This window comes from Mustela nigripes, chromosome 8 (genome assembly GCF_022355385.1).
Source record: "Mustela nigripes isolate SB6536 chromosome 8, MUSNIG.SB6536, whole genome shotgun sequence".
NCBI classification, from domain to species: domain Eukaryota; kingdom Metazoa; phylum Chordata; class Mammalia; order Carnivora; family Mustelidae; genus Mustela; species Mustela nigripes.
The window spans coordinates 54,651,479-54,670,681 of NC_081564.1; the positions used below are offsets into that span (position 1 = coordinate 54,651,479).

At 40.0% G+C, this 19,203-nt stretch overlaps 1 protein-coding gene across 5 annotated transcripts in view; it reads left to right on the forward strand.

Moving 5' to 3' along the window:
- Window positions 1-19,203, forward strand: part of MAPRE2 (microtubule associated protein RP/EB family member 2) — a 196,180-nt gene that overhangs the window by 149,878 nt on the left and 27,099 nt on the right. For all 5 annotated transcript variants that reach the window (XM_059409451.1, XM_059409455.1, XM_059409454.1 and 2 more), the window contains 2 exons: window positions 8,970-9,115; window positions 11,943-12,156. In XM_059409451.1, the coding sequence (XP_059265434.1) occupies window positions 8,970-9,115; window positions 11,943-12,156 (360 nt within the window). The remainder of the gene's footprint in view (window positions 1-8,969; window positions 9,116-11,942; window positions 12,157-19,203) is intronic.

The window sequence follows — 19,203 nt, forward strand, 5'->3', positions numbered from 1 at the left end:
CCATGACTTAAATCCTATGGCCTTGAATCTTTTTTTTTTTTTTTTTTTTTTTTTTTTTTTTTTTTTTTTTTTTTTTTTTTAGAGAGAGAAATCACAAGTAGGCGGAGAGTCAGGCAGAGAGAGAGAGAGAAGCAGGCTCCCGCTGAGCAAAGAGCCCGATGCGGGGCTCGATCCCAGGACACTGAGATCATGACCTGAGCCGAAGGCAGCGGCTTAATCCACTGAGCCACCCAGGCGCCCCGGCCTTGAATCTTTTGAGTATAAGAAGTCATTTTTGAGTTCTGCCTTCATACCATGCCTCACCTAGTCATTTTGGATCCTGTCCCCAAACTTTTTAGCTCCACTAGGTCCCTTCTGATATTTAACAACTGAAACCATTCTCATGGCTGTAGGTACAAGCATAGCATGGCACTCTACAAAGAATATTTTCCTTTTTTCTATTTCCTCATCATTTTCAAAACTTGTTGATCTTCATGACTGCAGAATACCTTGAGTTCATAGGCTCAGAGCATGACCCCTCAATCTTGTTAATAAGCACAATATCCTAAATTTGGATTGCTTTTCCAAGATGTATCATATTTTTAGCCTTTTGAAGTTTGTCTTTCCCCTTTCTGCAAACTTGGGTTCCAGGGTGCTTCTTGTTTAGACTGCTTGTTAATTTTTCACCCTGTCAGTTATTAAAATATATAGCAACTCTCCCTGTACTCTTATTTGGGACTTTGGTAACATTAGAATTTTACCATCAGCCAGCCCTTGCTGTGGCTGAACTGCTGTAACCTGTAAACCTTGATTTGTTGACCAGATAGTTAAGGCCACCCTGTACCAGGGACTGTATTAAAGGCTTGTATACAGAAGGAAGCTAGACAGGTGAAGTGTTAGCACTCTTGAAACTTACATAGCAGTGAAGGGAAGGGAAACCACAGACCAATATAAGAATTAGTAAAATAGACCTAAAATAAGATGACATGGTGGAGATTCACTTCAAATAAAGTCAGATGGAACTAGAGCATAGAGAAATTGACACTGCAAGAGAGACTAAGGGCAGTTGGAGCCACGACTTCAGTAAGAAGGTGAGAGGAGATGCGATGTAGAGCACAGCTGGAGGATTCGCCTTGGATAGATGGCAGAATACAACAGCCTTGTTCAAGTTATGCCTTGGTTATAGTTTCCTACCCAAACAGGAAGTCTTGACCATGTTCTTAGTAGCAACAATTAACTTCAAAGTATTCTTTCATGATGTTTCTTGGGCAGTACAGATTTGGGGAACTGGATGTTGAAAATACCTAGACGGATATACCCAGGGGCAGTCACAACAAATCTTAAGCATAGTCCCCAAAGTCAGTAAGCTATTTCTTTAAAATTTTCAGGGGTTCCTTTGACTCTAAAGAATATGACTTATGATAGAATACCTTAAGTGATCAACTAATGTACCATTTACTGGGGATGCTCATATGATCTACTCTTTCTGCATTGCTTGTTGGATAAAAATGACCCTGCTTATTTGATGCTCATGTGATTCTGAAAGCATAGAGGTGGAAAAAGCTGAGGATATAAAGAGAGTAAACTGTGCCATTGGCAATCTAATAATTTTTTTTTTTACTTTAGTGCACAAGCTTTTAGACACTCAAAAATAGGAAAATGTTCCCAACATATTTTTTAAACTTAAACAAATCATAAATAGGACAGAAGCTCACAGAGTTTCAGCCTCATGAGTATAGATGCAAAAATCATAAAGCCTTTGTGAGTCTAAACCAGCACTGTAATAAAAACTTAGTAAACATTCCCACGTAGGTCTTATACCAAGAATGCAAAGATGATTCAACTTTAGGAAATGGAGAATGTGATTGATCAGTGCATAGATCAAAGGAGAAAACATTTTTATTGTCTCTGTGGTTGCTGAAAAGGTAGATATCGGGACCCTTTCCTCATACAGCTATTGGTAAAACTCAGAAAAATATTTACATAGTATTAGAAATCAGTGGCCAATGACAGACTTAAAGGAAGAAGAAGAGATATGCTCACTAAAGAAAAAAAGTGTATATATAAACAAATATACACACATAAAAATATATTACAAAATATTTTATGTATTATTTGTCTTTAGGAAACTGAAGGGAAACAACTGTATTAGAACTCATGAGTTGGAAAATGAATATTTAAAAACCAAATAGCCTAGATAAAATGGTTAAACACCTAGAATGACATAACTACTGAAACTTAAAATAGAAATTTTTAATGGACCTATATAATAGGAAATGGAATTAGTAATTTTTAAAGAATCCCAGAAAGAAAAGCCAGAGCACAGATGACTTCAATTGTGAATTCTACCAAGTGTTTAAAAAAAAAAAAAAATTAACACCAATCCTTCCCAAATCCTTTCAAAACATAAGAGGAAGAAACACTTTCTAACTTACTCTTTGAGGGCTAGTATCAACCCAAACCAAAGCTACGACAAGAAAACTACAGACCAGTGTCTCTTATGAATAGACATAATTTCTCAACAAAGTACTAGCAAAGTGGATCTGGCAACATGTAAAGAGGATTATGTGCCATAATCAAATGAGATTAAATGCAAGGTTGGATCAAATGGGAGTAAAGAAACCAATGTAAAACATCATTTAATAGAATAAAGGACAAAAGCCATGTGATAATAGATGCAGAAAAAGCATTTGACAAAATTCAACACCCTTTTGTTTTAAAAAATACTAAAGGAGTGGTGCCTGGGTGGCTCAGTGGGTTAAGCCGCTGCCTTCGGCTCAGGTCATGATCTCAGGGTCCTGGGATCGAGTCCCACATCGGGCTCTCTGCTTGGCAGGGAGCCTGCTTCCTCTTCTCTCTCTCTGCCTGCCTCTCTGCCTACTTGTGATCTCTCTCTGTCAAATAAATACATAAAATCTTAAAAAAAAAAAATACTAAAGAAGAAACAGAAGGAAACTTCCTCATTCTGATAATGCTATCTATGAGAAACTTGAAGCTAACATCCTACTTAGTGGTGAAGAGCTGGATGCTCCCCCTACCCTCAAGACCAGACCAGGATGTTCGCTGTCAGCACTTTTTTTGACATTGTGCTAAAGGTTCAAGCTGTGGCAATTGGGCAAGAAAAATAAGCATTGAGTTTAGAAAGAAAATAAAATTGTCTCTGTTTATGGATGTCATGATCTTGTATGGAGAAAAAAAGTCCTAAGCACCAAGCACCAAGAAACTATTATAACTGAAAAATGAGTTAAGCAAGGTTGCAGGCTATATAAGATCAATACCTGAAAATCAATTGTATTTCTTTCATATTAACAATGAACAATCCAAAAACAGAATTAAGAATACAATTCCACCTACAATAGCATTTTTAAAAATAAAAATTTAAAAGTGGAAGGCTTATATACTAAAAACTAGAAAATATCATTGAAAGAAATTAAGTGGAAAGACATCCCATGTTCATGGATTGGAAGACTAAGTCTTGTTAGGGCAGTATTTTTCAAATCTCTAGATTCAGTCCAATCCCTATCAAAGTCTTAGCTGCCTTTTTACAAAAATTGATGAACTGATCCTAAAACTAATAAGGAAATGCAAGGAAACCGGAATACCTGTTTGGAAAAGAAAAGCAAAGTTGTAGGACTTCTGCTTTTGGTTTCAAAACTGAGTACAAAGCAACAGTAATCAAGACTATTACTGCATAAGGATAGATATATAAATAGAATTAGGAGCCCAGAAATATACCCATACATTGATAGCTAATTGATATTCAACCAGAATGCCAAGACAATTGAAAGTATAGTCTTTTCAACAAATGGTGCCAGGACAACTATCACATGCAAAATTATGAAGTTAGACCCAAATGTTACACCTATATATACAAGAAATAATTCAAAATGGATCATTGACATAAATGTATGAACTAAAACTACAACTTTTGGAGCAAAATGTAGGTGGAAATCATTACGCTCTTGGGTTAGGCAGTGGTTTGTTGGAAATGACAAAGGCCCAAGTGACACCCCCCCCAAATTGTGCTTCATCAAAAGTAAAAAAAAAAAAAAGAAAAAGGAAAAAAAAAAAAGTATGTTGTGTGCCTGGGTGACTCCATTGGTCAGGCATCCAGCCCTGTGATTTCAGCTAGGGTCATGATCTCAAGGCTGTGGGATTGAGTCCCATGCTGGCTCCATGGTCAGTGAGGAGTCAGGAGTCTGCTTGAGATTCTCTCTCTTCCTGTCCTTCTACCCCGTTTGCAAACTTGCACTCTCATTCTCTATCATAAATAATAAAATCTTAGAGCAAAAGTAAAAATGTGTGTGCTTCAAAACATACTATCAAGCGCACCTGGGTGGCTCAGTCAGTTAAGCTTCTGCCTTCGGCTCAGGTCATGATCTCTGGGTCCTGGGGTCAAGCCCCATGTGGGTCTTCCTGCTTAGCGGCAAGTCTGCTTCTCTCTCTCTCTCCCCCTCAGCCCCTCCCCACCGCCCATTCTCTCGCTCACTCGCGCTCTCTCTCTTTCTCTCAAATAAATAAATAAGATCTTTTTAAAAAAAAAGATACTGGGGCGCCTGGGTGGCTCAGTGGGTTAAGCCGCTGCCTTCGGCTCAGGTCATGATCTCAGGGTCCTGGGATTGAGTCCCGCATCGGGCTCTCTGCTCAGCGGGGAGCCTGCTTCCTCCTCTCTCTCTCTCTGCCTGCCTCTCTGCCTACTTGTGATCTCCCTCTGTCAAATAAATAAATAAAATCTTAAAAATAAATAAATAAATAAAAATAAAAAATAAATAAAAAAAAGATACTATCAAGAAAGTAAAGACTATCCACAGAAAGGAGGAATTATTTGCAAATTAGATACCTGATAAGAGACTTGACCCTAAAATGTACAAAAAACTTTCATTGATAAAAGGAAAAATAACCCACTTTATAAATGAGCAAAACATTTTGCATAAACATTTCTCCAAAGAAGATCTATAAATGGCCAAAAAGCACATGAGAAAGATGTTTAACATTATTAGTCTTCAGGGAAATCAAATCAAAATTTAAACCAACTAGGATGACTAGAATCAAAAAGACAATTATGATTGGTGAAGATGTGGAGAAACTGGAACCCTCATACATTGCTGGTGGGAATGTAAAACACAAAACAGTTTGGCAGTTCCTCAGATGTTAAATATAGAAAGAAGTGTACCATAGCCCAAGAGAACTGAAAACTTAAGTCTACACAAAATCTTGTACATGAGAGTTCATCATAGCTTTGCTCATAATAGGCCAAAAGTGAAAACCCAAATGTTAATCAGCTGATAATCAATAAAATGTGGTATATGCACACAATAGAATATTTTTAAGCCATAGAAAGGAATATAAAGTTCTGATACACACCACAACACGGATGAACCTTGAAAAGATTTTGCTAAGTTAAACCAGACACAAAGGCCGCAAGTTTTATGATTCATTTATATGAAATGTCCGGAATAGGCAGAACCATAGAGACAGAAAATAGATTAGTGGTTGGTTACCAGGATCCGGGAGTAGGGGAGAGAGTGGCTGCTAATGGATATGAAGTTTATTCTGGTGATAATGAAAACCTTCTGGAATTAAATAGTAGCGATGGGTGCATGATTCTGTGAATAACTTCAGTGCCACAGAATTGTATATAATTGACCCTTGAACAACATGGGTTTGAACTGTCCCTTTCCATTGATATGTGGATTTTTTAAAAGATAAGTACAGTACAGTATCAGAAATATAGTTTCTCCTGTGGTTTTCTTAACATTTTCTCTAGCTTGCTTTATTATAAGAATATAGTATTTGGATAGAATACATGTACACATACAAAACGTTTTGACTGTTATCGGTAAGGCTTCTAGTCAACAGTAGGCTCTTAGTAGTTCAGTTTTTTGGAAGTCAAAAGTTACCTGCAAATTTTCAACTGTGTGGGAAGGTCAGCACCCCTACACTCATGTTATTCAAGGGTCAACTGTACTTTAAAAAGCTGGACTTTGATATGTGAGTTATATCTCAAAGAGCTGATATTTAGTAAATTTCTACTTTTTTAAAGAAAATTTATTTTCTATATGCCATGAATGACAAATATAAAAATAGAAAGGCAAGAGTAAATGGATGATGAAATTTAAGACAATTAAATTTTGAGAAAAAGGGAAATTATACTGCAGATAATAGTATATATTATAGTATTTGATTAACAGAGTATGAACTTAACCACTGGGACAGACCAAAATAAATCTAGAAAGAGACCTAAATGCATGTATTAGGAAACCAATATATAGTAAAACTAATGCTTTTCCTCAGTGGGAAAAATACAGTTTATTCATGAAATGATGACATTCAACACCTAGCTGACTTAACAGTTGGCATTTGCTGTTGAAAATAGCAAAAAATAATCCTGGCAAGCTTAGGCAGAGACACATTTACAGGAAGAATATTTGGTAGCTCAGTCAATAGGAAATCAGGCTAGAAGCTGGGAACAGAGCCTCCCTTGTGCCACTCGCCTAGGATGCCACTGTGTTGCTGTCACAGGACTCTAAATCCCACCCATGCCACCATGACTAAATTCTAATAGTCCCTGTGTATGTCTGCCACTATTTAGACTGTGAGACCTACGCGGAGCCCAGGACATAGCCCCGCATCTTTCCTGCTGGGAATGTTGAAAAGGATATCTGCTCACCATCAGTACTGTGGTGGGACGCGAGGCACTGTCGCATCAACCCAGACAGGAAGGTGCCCAAATGTTGGTGAGCCAAAAATGACAGATTTCTACTAACATTTGGAGTAACTAAAATTAGAGCCATCCTTTATGATATGGACCAAAATAAATTCTACATGAATTCAGAATGTAAATGTGAATCTTGAGACCATAAAATACTTGAAGAAAATATATGTGAATATTTATCTAATCTTGGGTTGAGAAAGTTGCTTAGCATGAAAAAAAAATCAACCATTAAACATGTCAGTAGAGAAGGGAATCAGTCTGTTAGATTAAAGGGGGGAAAAATGGTATATACCAGAACATTAACAGTGGTTCTCTCTCTCTCTCTTTTTTTTTTTAAAGATTATGTTTTATTTATCTGATAGAGATCACAAGTTGGCAGAGGCAGGCAGATGGAGAGGGGGAAGCAGGCTCCCTGCTGAGCCGAGAGCCCAAGACGGGCTCATTCCAGGACCCTGAGATCATTACCTGAGCTGAAGGCAAAGGCTTAACCCACTGAGCAACCCAGGTGCCCCAACAGTGGCTCTCTTTAGGTGAACTAGAAATTGTTTCTCCTTTTTTCCTGTTTCAAGTTTCAAACCTGTTACTACTTTTTAAATTTGGGAAGTGAGTGAGTTGGTTGATTGGTTTGTAAGAATACATAGGTGTCTGGATCTTTAGAAGTACATTTCATGCTAAACACCACTGAAGGAAGAATAACACTTCCAAAAGTGGGTAATGAGACAGTTATGTTTAGACATCCCATCTCTTGTTTAAAAAAAAAAAAATGTTCAAATGGCTATTGAAATTTGTTCCATGTGGGGGCACTTCAAAAGGAAGTCCTGAATAATTGAATTATGACTGTAAGAATGCCTAAGATCATGATGTTTCTCTTACCTCCTCCAGTGTTTGTTTTTAAGGGAGCCCATCTGCTTGCATAGGAATATACTAGTTTGTCCTTAGGGTATTGGAGTCTAAGGGGAAACCTCACAGATGCCAAGATTCTGGAAATGGTATTTACTATGGTCTATATTTCATTACCTTATACTCTTACCTACAAACAATGAGCTGCCTCACCATTTCCCTTTGAGGCAGCTGTTAGATCCCCAGTACCTTGTTCAATCTTGGATTCCTGTCTCAGTAAAGGATGCTTAGTATCTTTGGCCTAAGAGATGAGTTGGTTTCTCCCAATGTGAAGGTGTATCTCCTGAATGGAATAAAGAGCTTCTCACAGAAACCTTGATACCAGAGCATGAGGGGAGCCTTTCATGTTCCAGAAAGGCCATCCCTGGCACATTATAGAGACAGACCAAGAGATCTGGAGCAGGAAAGAGAACACAGAAATGCCAGCTTGTTCCCTTCTTGCCACTCAATTGCTTTTCCTCCTTGTAAAAGAAAAATAATCATTCTGGCTTTGAATATCCTTTGTAAATGCCTATAGCCTTAACTATTAAGAAGATGTGAATCAGTAAACATGATCTCTCTGGGATTTTCTAGTGGAAATTGTCATGATGTAAGAGTTCTTCATAAGTATATATATATATGATTTACTAATCCTTTTTTCTAGAGCCATTTCCTCAGGGGACTCATTGAACATTTCTGTTCTTTTTATTCCTCGGTCATAAACAGCATGACTCTCAGCTTCTGTAAGTTTCAAAGTCTCCATGTCTTCATCCTTCATGTGAATATAGGACCCCATCTCACTGGCCTGAAATTAAATCAGGATACAACTGTTTTTGACATTAGATGGTTTAGTTATCCAGTTTCACCTCATTTTGCAAGGTGGATATAAAACAGCTTGGGCATATGTGTATTTTCATGTGTATTTTTATGAGCTACGCCTTTCATGAGAAGTTTAGCGGTTTTCTTGTGTTTAAACTTTGTTTTTCTCTTACATCTATATATTTGGATGCCTTGGAGCAGGAGCATCTAGATGGAAGAACAAAATGTTTCTTTTTTTATGATAGAAGCGAAGAACAGTTATTCTGACCCTGATTTCCTTGGCATTAATGTATTTCTGTCCACTGTTCATGAATGTGGTCATGCTCTGGTGAATCCAGTGTCAGTACCACAGTGGTTAGGAATGGGGAGAGTGGCAGGGGCTGCCTGGAGTCATGGCCCTGCACCCCGCCCATCCCCCTGCACTCCCCTGCCCCCACCCCCCATGCCCCTCCTGGATGAATGAGGGAGGTGCAGCACACTGAGAGGAGCACACAGATCCCTCCAGCCTGCCCAGCAGTCCTCAGTCACACCTGGCTACAGTCAGACTGACACCAGCATTTCTCTCCTCTCTTTTCAGGAGCTGCCTATTGCCAGTTTATGGACATGCTCTTTCCGGGCTGCATTAGTTTGAAGAAAGTAAAATTTCAAGCAAAGTTGGAGCATGAGTATATTCACAATTTTAAACTTCTGCAAGCATCGTTTAAGCGAATGAATGTTGATAAGGTAGGAAACTAACTTAGACCTCCATAAAATGCATGGTCTTTCCTCAAAATTGTTTTTGTGCCACGATGCAGAAATGCAAAGACGTATCCATGGTGTATATATCTTGATCTTGTCAAAGTAGTTTGGGGTCTGTGCCTAGCATAAAGTATCAACCCTCACTTCCCTTATTTGTAGGAGGCTTTCATTGAAGGAAGTCTCTAAACTTACAGCTGAAGAATTATGGCTGAAGTCCACTCAGTCTCCGCCTACTTCCTGTTATGCAAATAGGCGCATAAGCCATAGTCTGTATCTGCATGCTTTCTGTTACGCAAATACACACATAAGCCATATTCTGTATCTAGGATCTATTTCTTAGAGGGAATAGTTTGGGAAAAAAGGAATTTTGAATAAGGGGAAAGAGAAAAAAAAAGAATAAACAGAAAACTTCTTGGCATCAACAGTAGCTATAACTAGGCCATGGAAATCAAAAATGTAAATACTGTTACAAGAGACAGGTTAAAGGAAAAGAGAAAAGTTTTCTAAACCGTACATGTTTTTAATGTACTATCTTCCTAAACCAAAGCATTCTTACCAAATATTAAAATCTTTGCCTCTGGTTTTCTCATAATTTTTTTTTCAAGAGACTTACCTCTAACAGCTCAACCTTTTGGAGTCCTTTCAACTATGTCCTTTGCTGTGGTTAATTTCCAGTTAGCTCCTTCCATATGCATTGGAAACCAAGCTACATAGGTTCTCCTTACTTATTAACAGTATTACTTCTCCATACTTGCTCCTAGATCATAAAGGAAAACACTCACTCATAAATAGCTATGCAACAAATTAGGGCGTTCTACATTCTGTGGAAGCGTAGACAGAGTGGCTGAGCCATTGTTAAGAATGTTGAAGATAAAATTCTGGCGCAGGGAGACTGGCCTTGATCACCTTTGTTAGCCTCTCTAGCTTAATATGCTATGATTCCACCCAAGGGTCCTTGGAGAGGCAGTCGTCCCTGTGAATGCTTGTCAGAGCATGACAGCAGGTGGGAAGTATCTGTGTGAAGATTTGCTTGCCACCCCAGATTTTGAACTTTTGCCCCCCAGAACTTATATTTGGATAGGGAATGTGAAATTAAGGCAATAGAAGTGAGTGCCTACTTGGAACAGTTAATGTAGTAGTCTTGCCATCATCTAAAACTGGTTCTAAATGTTCACATTTGGCAGAAAACAAAATATAGTAGCATGTTAATTAAAGGGCCGTATTCCCTAAGGAGGTATTTAAAAATGATTAACTGGCATAAACAAAAGTTATAAATCAGAAAACATGAAAATCCTCAGCACAATAAAAAGTCAGCTACTAAGTGCATGTGTGGAAGGAATTCTTCCGTGTGGGCAGGCTTCATTGAAGCTTGGGAGGAGAGAGATCCGCATCCAAGTCTCCCTCACTGAAGAGTCTTCGCGAAAAATGTGCCCCTCTCCCAAAGTTTGTTTCTCTTTATTTTGCTCCATAACTTGAGTTCTTTTCAGTTTTAGTTTCAACAAACATTTTGGAAAAATCCATTGCTAATGATTTAGTTTAATGGGTGGCCTAAAATGCTTCAGGTGTTTTTTCCCTTACCATGGTCTTTGATATTTGAGGTCTTTCTCTATTTTTAAGTGGTCCTGATCATCCATTTTAGGATATCTGTGGTATCCAGCCCCTGAAGTGGCAAAGCCTTGCTGAAAATTTAATTTATATGGCTTCTGTTCATATTATTACTTTGTGAAGCTGTGTGCTTTGAATGCTGGGTTTGTGTCTGAATCGTGTAGCTGTGATTGGACTCACTCCCCAGCTTCATAGCTCTCGTGGCCTACATTCAGCTAGGATTCCCACTCAAAAATGAGGAACTCAGAACCTGGTAATGGCACAATTTGCATAACTAAGTCCTATTTTTCCATTTTCCTTCAAAAATAGCTGCCCATCAAAGCTAATGAGTCACCCCACATTTCATCCTGTCCATAATCCTGAAAGTTCCTGCACAACTTCTAAAGGGAATACCTATTGGCTATCTAGGTTGCCAGTAGAGTTCCTCCATGAAGAGCCAAGATCTGTCTCAGAAGCTGAGGTGATTATAGTGCAGAATGCCTTCAGTGACTCCCTCAGTCAGACCCCATTTCTGTCCTTCTGCTCTTCCATGGCACATTAGCTGTGCTCCTATGTAGCCGATCTCACAACCTAGAGATTGTGACCTGAGCCGAAATCAAGAGTCGGACACTTAACCGACTGAGCTACCCAGGGGCCCTGCAAGCAGTTGTTTTTAATGCCTGTCTCTTTGTATCATGTAAAAACAAAACAACAACAACAACAAGCAGGAAAGTTTCTTTTGCTTCATATGAACCATTACATAAGCTTATGTTTGCATTTATTTAAGCCTTATTCATTCTGCCTGGTAGCTATAATCCTTACAGGAGTTCATTCCAGCACTGCTAGATCAAGTGTTAGCAATAAATATGGAAAGCCCATCAATCTTGAAACAGCAGAACATCCCAGGCCCATTTTTTGCAGGGAGATGCTTGAGTAATTAAATACATGATGAGGAGGATCAGCCCCTCTTGACAGCTAAGGGTATTCCTTGTTTCGTCTCATTTGTTCAGAAGTGTGAAATAATTCAAAAGAACCACTTAGAGCATTTTAGTTTAACTTTTCTTTAATATGATGGGGGGAAAAAAAAGGTGAATTCTAGAACGTAGCTATCCAAGAAGCTGTGGGGAGACCAGTAGTAATTGTGGACATGTACGAAATAGTTACAGGGAGCTCCTTGGTTGTGGTAAATACACACAGGGTCATGAGTCACGGCGATTTTGTATTGCAGGTGATCCCAGTGGAGAAGCTGGTGAAAGGGCGTTTCCAGGACAACCTGGATTTCATTCAGTGGTTTAAGAAGTTCTATGATGCTAACTACGATGGGAAGGAGTATGATCCTGTGGAAGCGCGGCAAGGGCAAGACGCAATCCCTCCCCCCGACCCTGGCGAACAGATCTTCAACCTGCCCAAAAAGTCTCACCACGCGAACTCCCCCACTGCAGGTATCGGGACAGGGAAGTCCAACAGTTGCTTTCCTTTTGGGAAATGGCTCTGGTTCATCTGTGCTCTCCTGTGTTGGGTTGATTCTTCCCAGCAGGCTCTTTATGCCTCTGGATTTGACCACATTATCTTCCCAGCAGTGCCTTATCTGTAGTAAGTCTAATGATCGTGATTTAAACTACTAAAAAGGCAGAGTTACTCACTCTTTATCCGTCAAGCTGCATGTTAGGATCATACTCCAGGGGTCGATTTCATTTTCTTGGTATGTTTTTCTGAAAAATATCAAGTGTCTGTTTAGATTTCAACTGAAATATTTTTATGACTTAATTGCTGGCTGTAGAAACCAGGATGTGAACCAATTTATGCTTTTAAATATGAATATACTCTTTCAAAGGAAAGTCATGAAATATGCATCCTATCTCCTGTATGGCTGCTGCCAATTTTTGTGTGATAATATTCAGCAAGACCTCATTGTATCCAGCTTGGTCCAAAAGTGAAGTCATTGGGGATGGATACCTAGAAATTTAAAATCTTTTAAACTTCTGTGGATAAAATCTTTCAAAGATATAAACATCCTTCCATAAAAAATAGACTTTATCAAGCAGGAGGGTGTTCTTGTACAAATTGAGATCATTATTACACACGTTGCAGTCCTGGACAGTTAAACGATGAAATGCTCAGAAACTACTTGTTCCATCCTAAAAACCAGTGCTCATGCTTGTTAAGCCAATAACCTTAATTTGGTAAACAGTACAAATTCCTTATTTATGCCCAATCAGAATGGACAAGAGGTGGCCGGGAAAATACTAATACTGAACAATACAGGCATCTTGTAGAGGCCAGAGGGGGTCCCTCTGTGAGCCTCCCACATGTCCATGTCATCGAGGCTGGCAGTGTGCCCTCAGTGGGAAGTGGGGAGACTGGTTTGAAGAATGCTAGCATTTCGTGTTTGGGCAGACAAGGAAGGGTTTGCACAAGAGGAGGGAAGATGCCAAAAAGATGAAAGGAAATGAAGGAATGACTTGTCAAGGAAGCAGAAGGAAGGGAACAGAATGGCCAACAATGTCTCAGTTTGTGGAGGAGTCAAGTAAAATGAGGATGGGAAGAGTCCATTGGATTTCTCGACTTAGGGGTCACTCAGTGGAATGAGGGGACCCAGATTGGTAGAGGACTTGAGGAAGGAGATTAAGATAGCATAAAAATCCAACTTTGGAGCCATAGAGTGAATGAGTTTATATAAAATAAACTAAGCTAAGCACAGATCTTCTGGAAAAGGGGAAAAAGGAAGCTGAGAAAAAAAGACATGAACATCAAGGAGAAAACTAGGAAGACTCGGCATCAGAGAATGAACAGTAGGAAATTTCTGGAAAGAGGGATCACCAGCAATGCAGAATATTAATTGTGGAGAGATCAAATAGGATGAAGCCTGAAAAGAGGCCAAAGATCCCGGGCTCCCAGGAGGTGAGGAATAATCCTTGAGAGAACAGGTCTGTTAAGACGCTGAGTGCATAAACCTAAATTCCAGGAGACTGGATAGGAGCGTGGCCTCACTCACAAATGGTAAAGTCACGCAGTAAGAGTAGACTCCGCCTTCACCAAATTTGTCAGGAAAAAAAGTTGAAAAACGTTGAGTTGTTGTGGGAAAAGCTGACAGTCTCAAGAGGTGAGATTGGAAGGAGCATGGTGTTGTCCTTGCTCTGTTCTCGTTTGCTTTCAGGACAAGGCACAACGGGCAGTTTTGTAAAGTGAGAGAAAGTTCCATGGGAGGAGAAATATTTGATGATAAGGAAAGGCAAAATTTGTGGAGCCAGGGCCCATAAACCAGACGGAGAAGATGAGGTCAAATGTGTTGATACAAACTTAGAAAGGAAGGGGAATTTTATTTTTATTTTTATTTTAACAAGTGCTGGGGAGAGAGTGGTTGGGTGAAGCCACAAGGAGTTTGGGGGAACAAAAATTTACGGTGGTTCAAATTGACTTCAAGTTTGGTCTCAGAAACGTGATCAGTACAATAGATGTGGGTAGAGAAGAAGATGGTGTGTTTTGTCCAGCGTGGGGGATTTGGTGGCAAATGGAATAGGAGGACATGGGCAGGAGGGGAGACTCAGGGCACCTGGCATTTCTCATCTTAGGGTCTTTTTCTAGAGCTCCTAATGGTATACAGATCCATCTTAAAACTCCACTGCCACTTTTTTTTTCCCCCACGTTTTTTAGTAGTGAAATCAGACAGGCTTCAGAAATTTATTTTTCTTCCACAATCACAGCGTGTCCTTGGATTGGCACCACTGCTCCTGCTCCCCCAGCCCCACCGCCCGTGCTGCTGCCTTGGCCTTGTTCTCTAGCAGCTCCCCCATTGGTCTTTCTCAGAAGCCGCAGAGAAGTGTGTGCTGTTTTGATAGAATGTCCGTGAACCTGAAACAGAAATACATTTCTTCCAGAGCTTAACCTCTCCAGTGACAAAGCTCAGGAAACACATTAAAGTCAACAGGTAATAAATAGGGTTTTTAATGTTCCAGAAGGCAGTAGTTCTTACAACTTATGTTCCTAATACCTTGACCATGTGCACCTCATTGGTCTTAATCAGGAGGAAAGGGTATTTTCAAAAGTCAAACCAATCATAACCTTTTTATTAAAATGGGTTCTGTCTCTTGGACATTGTGGGATGGGAAAACTATAGTGTGGAAAAAATTATAGCAAGGTATACACCACATGTAGAACATTGTTTTAAAAGCTATAGTAAGTGAAAGGCTCTTATAAAGACAGTAAGACCTCATTTTTCTTGAGGTCATGTATCCAACTCTTGGGAATACAGCCAAGAAAATGTAAGTCAACATGTCTTCTAAGAGTCAGAATAGGTATTGTCAAATCTGTGATGTAAAATGTATAATTATGGGACACCTGGGTGGCTCAGTTGGTTAAACGACTGCCTTCAGCTCAGGTCATGATCCCAGCATCCTAGGATCGAGTCCCACATCGGGCTCCTTGCTCAGCAGGGAGACTGCTTCTCTCTCTGTCTCATCCTGCCACTCTGTCTGCATGTGCTCACTCGCTCGCTCTCTCTGACAAATAAATAAATAAAATTTTTTTTAAAAAATGTATAATTATAACAAACATGGGGGTATGGTTTCTCCACACATCACATGTCAGGGCAGGGAGGCCACTGATAGCAATAGAAAATGTAAGCATCAGTAAAGGAAGAGTCGAAAGACTTCAGAAAGCTTGCTCAACAGCCCAACAGCCTGAACGCCTTATTAGAGAATCACATAGCGCCACACCTCTCCATATCCCTCAGGGTCGGTGGGACACAGCATGTACTAACTGATACACTCAGAGCCCCCCTTCTAATTCTTTTTTTTTTTTTTTTAAGATTTTATTTATTTATTTGACAGACAGAGATCACAAGTAGGCAGAGAGGCAGGCAGAGAGAGAGAGAGAAGCAGGCTCCCCACTGAGCAGGGAGCCCAATGCGGGGCTCGTTCCCAGGACCCTGGGACCATGACCTGAGCTGAAAGCAGAGGCCTTAACCCACTGAGCCACCCAAGCTCACCCCCCACCTTTTTAAAAGATTTTATTTATTTATTTGACAGACAGAGAACACAAGTAGGCAGAGAGGCAGGCAGAGAGAGAGAGAGAGAGAATCAGGCTCCCCACTGAGCAGAGAGCCCTATGCGGGGCTCGATCCCAGGACCCTGGGACCATGACCTGAGCTGAAGGCAGAGGCTTTAACCCACCGAGCCACCCAGATGTGCCCCCCCTTCCAATTCTTAAGATTCTGTTTAACTTTCTGTTAATCATCTCTGCCATGAACGACTTACAGTCTTTAAAGTGGCCTCCTGCCTCTGGTCTGAAACCATTCGGGGCCATCTTCTCTGTATACAAGTCTGATTTGGTCCATCCGAAGTTGAAGACAATGTGCGTGACGCTGAAGTGAGGGTCCTCTCCCTGGGAATTCTCCAATCCACGTCACAGTGATGCCGTGTTGGGGACGTTCAGAAGTCATTTCTGTCCCGCCTCTAAACCTTGTCCTTTCTCAACCATCTGCATTAGTGGAAGTAAGCAATGGCTGCTATAATCAAAAGCAGGCGATCACCCTTGTCTTTTCGTTTCGCTTTGGGATTCTTCATTTCGCAGTGGATCTTTCTCCCCAGATACTTCCTTAGGCCGATATTAAAAGTAACTTGCATGTCCTGACTGTAATCCACGAGGAGCAGGAGGCACTCCGAGCATCTTGTGCCAAAGGGCCCATATGTGAGTGGAAATGCCATCATGGAATGGATCGTCCACATGTTGATAATTAAGTGCTGTCTACCTTGGCAAAAAAAAAAAAAAAATTTTTTTTTCATCCTACAGACTTCTATAGCCATGCTCCGTGGGTTGTTTGCTTTTGTATAAAGCACACAGTCGGTGCATTCGGCTGTTGTGAGAACATGCTGGATTTTTCTGCCAGTTCATTAACAGACACAGAATATCTTTTGCAGCTTCAGAGAAGCCACAGAGCCCACTGGTGTCTGTGCGGTTGGGTGACTTTCCTGCACCTGCAGCCGGCTTTGGCATAAGCAGAGGCTGCCCGACGAGTTGTTCTCTCCACATTCTGCAGAATCACATCTCTAATTGCTTGTGATCTACCAAGGAGGAGTAAGTGTTAGAAGAGACATTTTCACAATGATAGATCTCTGTTGAGTGCATATATCAGTGTGAGTCAGGATGTTTGTAAGAGCATTGCAGTGAGCCTAATCTGCAACTCAAGAGAGCCATCAGGGTGGGGGGATTGAGCTGTTAAGTGTGAGTACTTCCTAAACTTGAAAGGAAATGTAAAGTTGCAGTTTCTATAGCAACCACAGCTCAGACACATTGCAAATTCACATATATTAATGTATTTAAATCAAACTCTCATATACAAATATAGTGTGATGGATTTAGAGTTGCTATGGAAATTGAGTCTGTGCTTTCTCTTTTCCTTGGGGACTTGAGTGTTCCAGCCTTAAAATGAGATCAATAGAAATATTAGATGGTTTCAAAAAGGAAACAACCTAAGAAGTATAGTGGGATAAAGGATTTGAACAGTCATACTTAAATCCCTAAATGTAGCTATAAAGAAATCCTAACGGTATTTTTCCAAATCTATGAATATGTGACTGCTTTCTCAATTATCTTTAATTTGGGTTCTCTATGGCTGTTCCTAGTATCTTAACAAGGTGACCAGGTTAATCTAGTAAGCATTATCTGTCACTTTTGGGGGGGAAAGAAGAGTTGCTTTTACTTTCCCAAAAAGTTTGTTCTGTGTGTTTTTAGAAGAGGCAGTGAAATGTGGCAGTTTCGTGGTTTTGTCCTTGTTCTGATACAGATTTTATGGCCCAATATATGGCGCCTCTTAGTACCATGTGCACTTGAAAAGAATATGTATTCTGCAGTTATTGGTTGGTTAGTGTTTTAGAAATACCAGTTAGATCAAGGTAGTGGATAATGTTACCCAAATCCTCTATGTTTTTACTCATTTTTGTTTTTGTCTAATTCTAACAATTGCTGTGAAGAGGGTGTGACATCAATTGTGGAGTTGTCTTGTCTCCCTTCAGTTTCTCTTCATTTTTGTCTTCTGTCTGTAGGGCTCCATTATTAGATGCATACAGATTTATGATTAAGTCATTCCAGTGAACTGACCTTCAGATTTTATGAGGTATCCTTCTGGATCTTTGTTAAAACTTAGGGGGTTTTTTGTTTGTTTTAAAGATTTTATTTATTTGACAGAGACAGCCAGAGAGGGAACACAAGCAGGGGGAGTGGGAGAGGGAGAAGCAGCCTCCCCCCTGAGCAGGGAGCCTGATGCGGCCTTTGATCCCAGGACCCTGGGATCCTGACCTGAGGGGAAGGCAGACACTTAATGACTGAGCCACCCAGGTACTCCAAAACTCTTAGTTTTGAAGTCTATTTTATCTGATTATAAACGGCCACTCTACCTTTCTTATGCTTACTGTTTGCTTGGTGTATCTTTCCCTGTGATAAGTTAAATTTCTATCTGTCTTTGACTTTATATTTGAAGTACCTCTTATAAAAAACATATAGTTGGGTCTTGCCTTTTTATTCATTCTCATAATCTCTGGACATTGCAGTAGCCAGTCCATTACAATTTAATGTAATTATTGATTCAGCTGGATTTAGGTCTACCATATTATCACTTGTTTTCTGCTTGTCCCCTCTGGTTTTTGTTTCTCTTCCCCCAACGCACCCCCCCACCTTTAAAGTAGGCTCCACACCCAGCTTGGAGCCTAATATGGGGCTTGAACTGCCAATCTTGAGATCAAGACCTGAGCTGAGATTGAGAATCGGATGCTTAACCAGCTGAGCCACCCAGGGGCTTCTGTTTCTTGTGATTTTTTTTTTTTTTTTAGTCTTATTTTACAATAAATGACGTATATCACTGTATGAGTTTAAGGCATACAGCATGATGGTTTGATTTACACGTATTGTGACGTGATCACCACAATAGCTTCAGCCAACATCCATCTTCTCATAGAGATACAATAAAAAGAAACAAATCTCTCCTTGTGGTGAGAACTTTTCGGTTCTACTCTCTTAATAACTTTCCAAAAGATCATACATCAGTGTTAGCTGTAGCTGTCATGTCGTACGTTACATCCCTAGCACTTACTTAGCTTATTACAGCTGCAAGTTTGTACCTTTTGCCACCTTCTTGCAGTTCCCCCTGCTCTCTGCTTCTGGTGACCGCAAATGTGATCTCTTTTTCTGAGTTCGGTGGTTTTTTTGTTTTAGAGAGTCTACCCGTGAGATCGTACAGTCTTTCTCTTTGATTTATTTCACTTAGCATAATGCCTTCAAGGTCCACCCATGTTGTTGCAAATGGTAGGATTTTGTTGTTTCTTTTATGGCAGAAAAATATTCCTATATGTGTGTCTGTCCCACAATTTATCCATTTATCCATCGATGGATGTTTAGATTATCTCCCTGTCGGCCATTGTAAATAACACTGCTGTGAACATGGGGGTACAGATACCTTTCCGAGTTGCTCTTTTCCTTTCCTTTGGATAAATAAC